This window comes from Atta colombica, unplaced genomic scaffold (genome assembly GCF_001594045.1).
Source record: "Atta colombica isolate Treedump-2 unplaced genomic scaffold, Acol1.0 scaffold112, whole genome shotgun sequence".
Lineage (NCBI taxonomy): Eukaryota > Metazoa > Arthropoda > Insecta > Hymenoptera > Formicidae > Atta > Atta colombica.
The window spans coordinates 259,343-261,891 of record NW_017259198.1 but is presented as its reverse complement, the minus strand read 5'-3'; the positions used below and the strand labels follow the sequence as shown (position 1 = coordinate 261,891).

Below are 2,549 nucleotides of genomic sequence, written 5' to 3'. Positions count from 1 at the left end.
TTGTCAAAATATTTTATGAAATTTTTATCATTTCAAAAATATCTCCGTAATGTATCTACATTAGAGTTACAAAAAAATATCACGCATGCATTAAAAGATTAGTTAAATTTTTTTTTGCTGGATATTGTGGACAGTCTTCGAATTTTTATCTTATTTTACATGAAAGAAATCACGCGATAAAAATTCGAAGACTGTCCCTTCACTCTGGTGTCGAGTTGGTTGAGATCAGTCAATCTCTATTTTGAGTTTAGGTGTTCTAGAGTCTAGATACTGTTCCATATCCACTTTATCCTGATGCTGGCGACGTATGTGACGTTGCCAATGTGCTTTGCGTTTACAACGTTGCGGGCAATATGGGCATTTAAATTGTGGCTCCTTGCCACACTCCCAATGCTCGTGGCGTTGCAACGAGTCCTTCCTTCTATATGAACGGCCGCATCTAGCGCAAGCGAATTGGCCGAGCGGCTTATTGACGTAATTCCTAGCATTTGGTATCTTCAGCTCAGCAAACGGCATCGTTTTCTCCTGCGTTTGTATTGGCATATCCATGGATTCCTCCTCTAGGTCGAACATATTCCTGTTCTCCTTCGTCAGACCTGCAAACGGAAGAAAAAAATAGCTTTAGACAGGTTCTATTATCCCACGTGATGCTCTGTGTCGCTGAAATCGAACATGCGACTCGTGTTGTATCTTCGATACGGCCTGAAATATCATTAGCGAAAAATCTGTGGGCACATTCTCTAATTTAATTGTTTGTTGATTAACCGAATTCTGAACCGAAAGCAGATTTTAAATTAGATATAAATAGTACGTTAATTTTGAAAAATTTTTTATAATCCTAAAAAATTATAATTTTGAGATTGTAAGTTTAAAGAAAAAAATTGTTAGAGAGAATATAATAAAACTAAACACAATAAAAGGATAAACGGTGGTCAGGAAATAAAAGTTAAATTATAAATATTGCATTGATTTCAAAAATTCAAGAATATTGATTATAAATTTATCATCAAAGAAAATATTTAAAAAATATATTATTGATATAACAAAATAAATATACAGACAAAATTTATTACATTCTTTTAATTAATGAATAATTATTTTTTCATCACAGCGCATTTTTTAAATAGATAATAAAAATTCGCAAGAAATTTTATACATAATTTTTTTTTAAATAGTTACAATAAAAATATTTTACAATTTTTATTTATCTACTTACATAAATGAAATATAAATTAATATTCATTTTTATATTTTCTGAGGTTTTACGTTTAACAAAAAAAAAAGTTACACATGGACCTTTAGGAATCAGCGCTGTAATAATTGCGCGTTTTTTAAGATTAATCTAAGACAATCCTCGTATAATTAATAAGACAATCCTCGTAATTAATATCGATAATTTATTTATCGGTTCGACAATTATTATTATACGCGCAATTATTACAGCGCTGATTCCTAAAGACCACGTGTAATTTGTTAATTGTTTTAATGTAAGAAATCTTATTTCATTGTAAGTATTGTTTTACATTTAGTTTAAATGCTTAGGAAAATAATAGGGAGACATCGGATTGTAAAATTATCGGATACCAGATATCGAATATGCGAAAAAATTTGACAGTGATATCCGATCAGATATCCGATAAGATAATTATTCAACCGGATATTTTCCCGAACATTCGACAATTTCCCAAAATTAGAAAAAAGCAAGGAAAAAATAGCGATAATAAATGATTGCTGTGGAATAGGGTTGTTTGTAATACAATTTCAACATTGCTTAGTACTATATAATCAAAGTTTAATATTAATAAATTGTTCATGATGAACAATAATATTTCTGCATTTTCGATGATAATCTATTTTAATTATCGGTATAAACTAATTTTCCTGCGCTGAAAAATCTTTCCGAATATACGGAAGACGACGGAGCACTCCAATATTTCAAAACCGAATATTTTCTCAGATTACAATATTCTTTTTCATTATCAACGGATGTTTACTCTTTAAATGGTTCCATAAATTTAGTAGAGAATAATTGACACATTTTCCTTCTTACAATTTTCTTTTTTGATGTAGAATCGCAAAGAGAACATTCAATTCAATCATTTTTTTCGTCATCACAACATATTTTAAAATTTCATACGTTAGATTTTTCTTGTGTTATTGTATTTTATGATCAGTTATAAAATTTAATCAGTTATAAAATTTACAGTATCTTCTCAAGGAAATACACAATCACATCATGTTACAATAGAGTCTTTAACTTTATTCTTATTAATGATAAGCGCGTTATTAACGTTATTGCATCATTCTATTTCCATTCTTACGTCTTGTTTTACGTCTAGTGAATGGTAAAGATAAAATGACAAAATAGTGCTGATGCTGATCGCGCTCCCCGAATGTAGCCTTAGAATTTCTTGCACAATTTATCTTTTTTTTTATCTCTCCATGAAAAGAAAAAGAGGCAACTGTGCAAGAAGTTAAGCTAAGCTTTCTGTATCAATGACGCTAACTTTCGATATAAAATTTCAGCTGTGTATATATATATATATATA

General features: G+C 29.7%; 1 protein-coding gene across 1 annotated transcript in view; it reads right to left on the bottom strand.

The window, feature by feature from the left end:
• Nucleotides 1-225: 225 nt before the first annotated feature.
• Nucleotides 226-2,549, bottom strand: part of LOC108693990 (oocyte zinc finger protein XlCOF6-like) — a 6,355-nt gene continuing 4,031 nt past the window's right edge. The window contains exon 5 of the mRNA XM_018203236.1: nucleotides 226-596. Within this exon, the coding sequence (XP_018058725.1) occupies nucleotides 226-596 (371 nt within the window). The remainder of the gene's footprint in view (nucleotides 597-2,549) is intronic.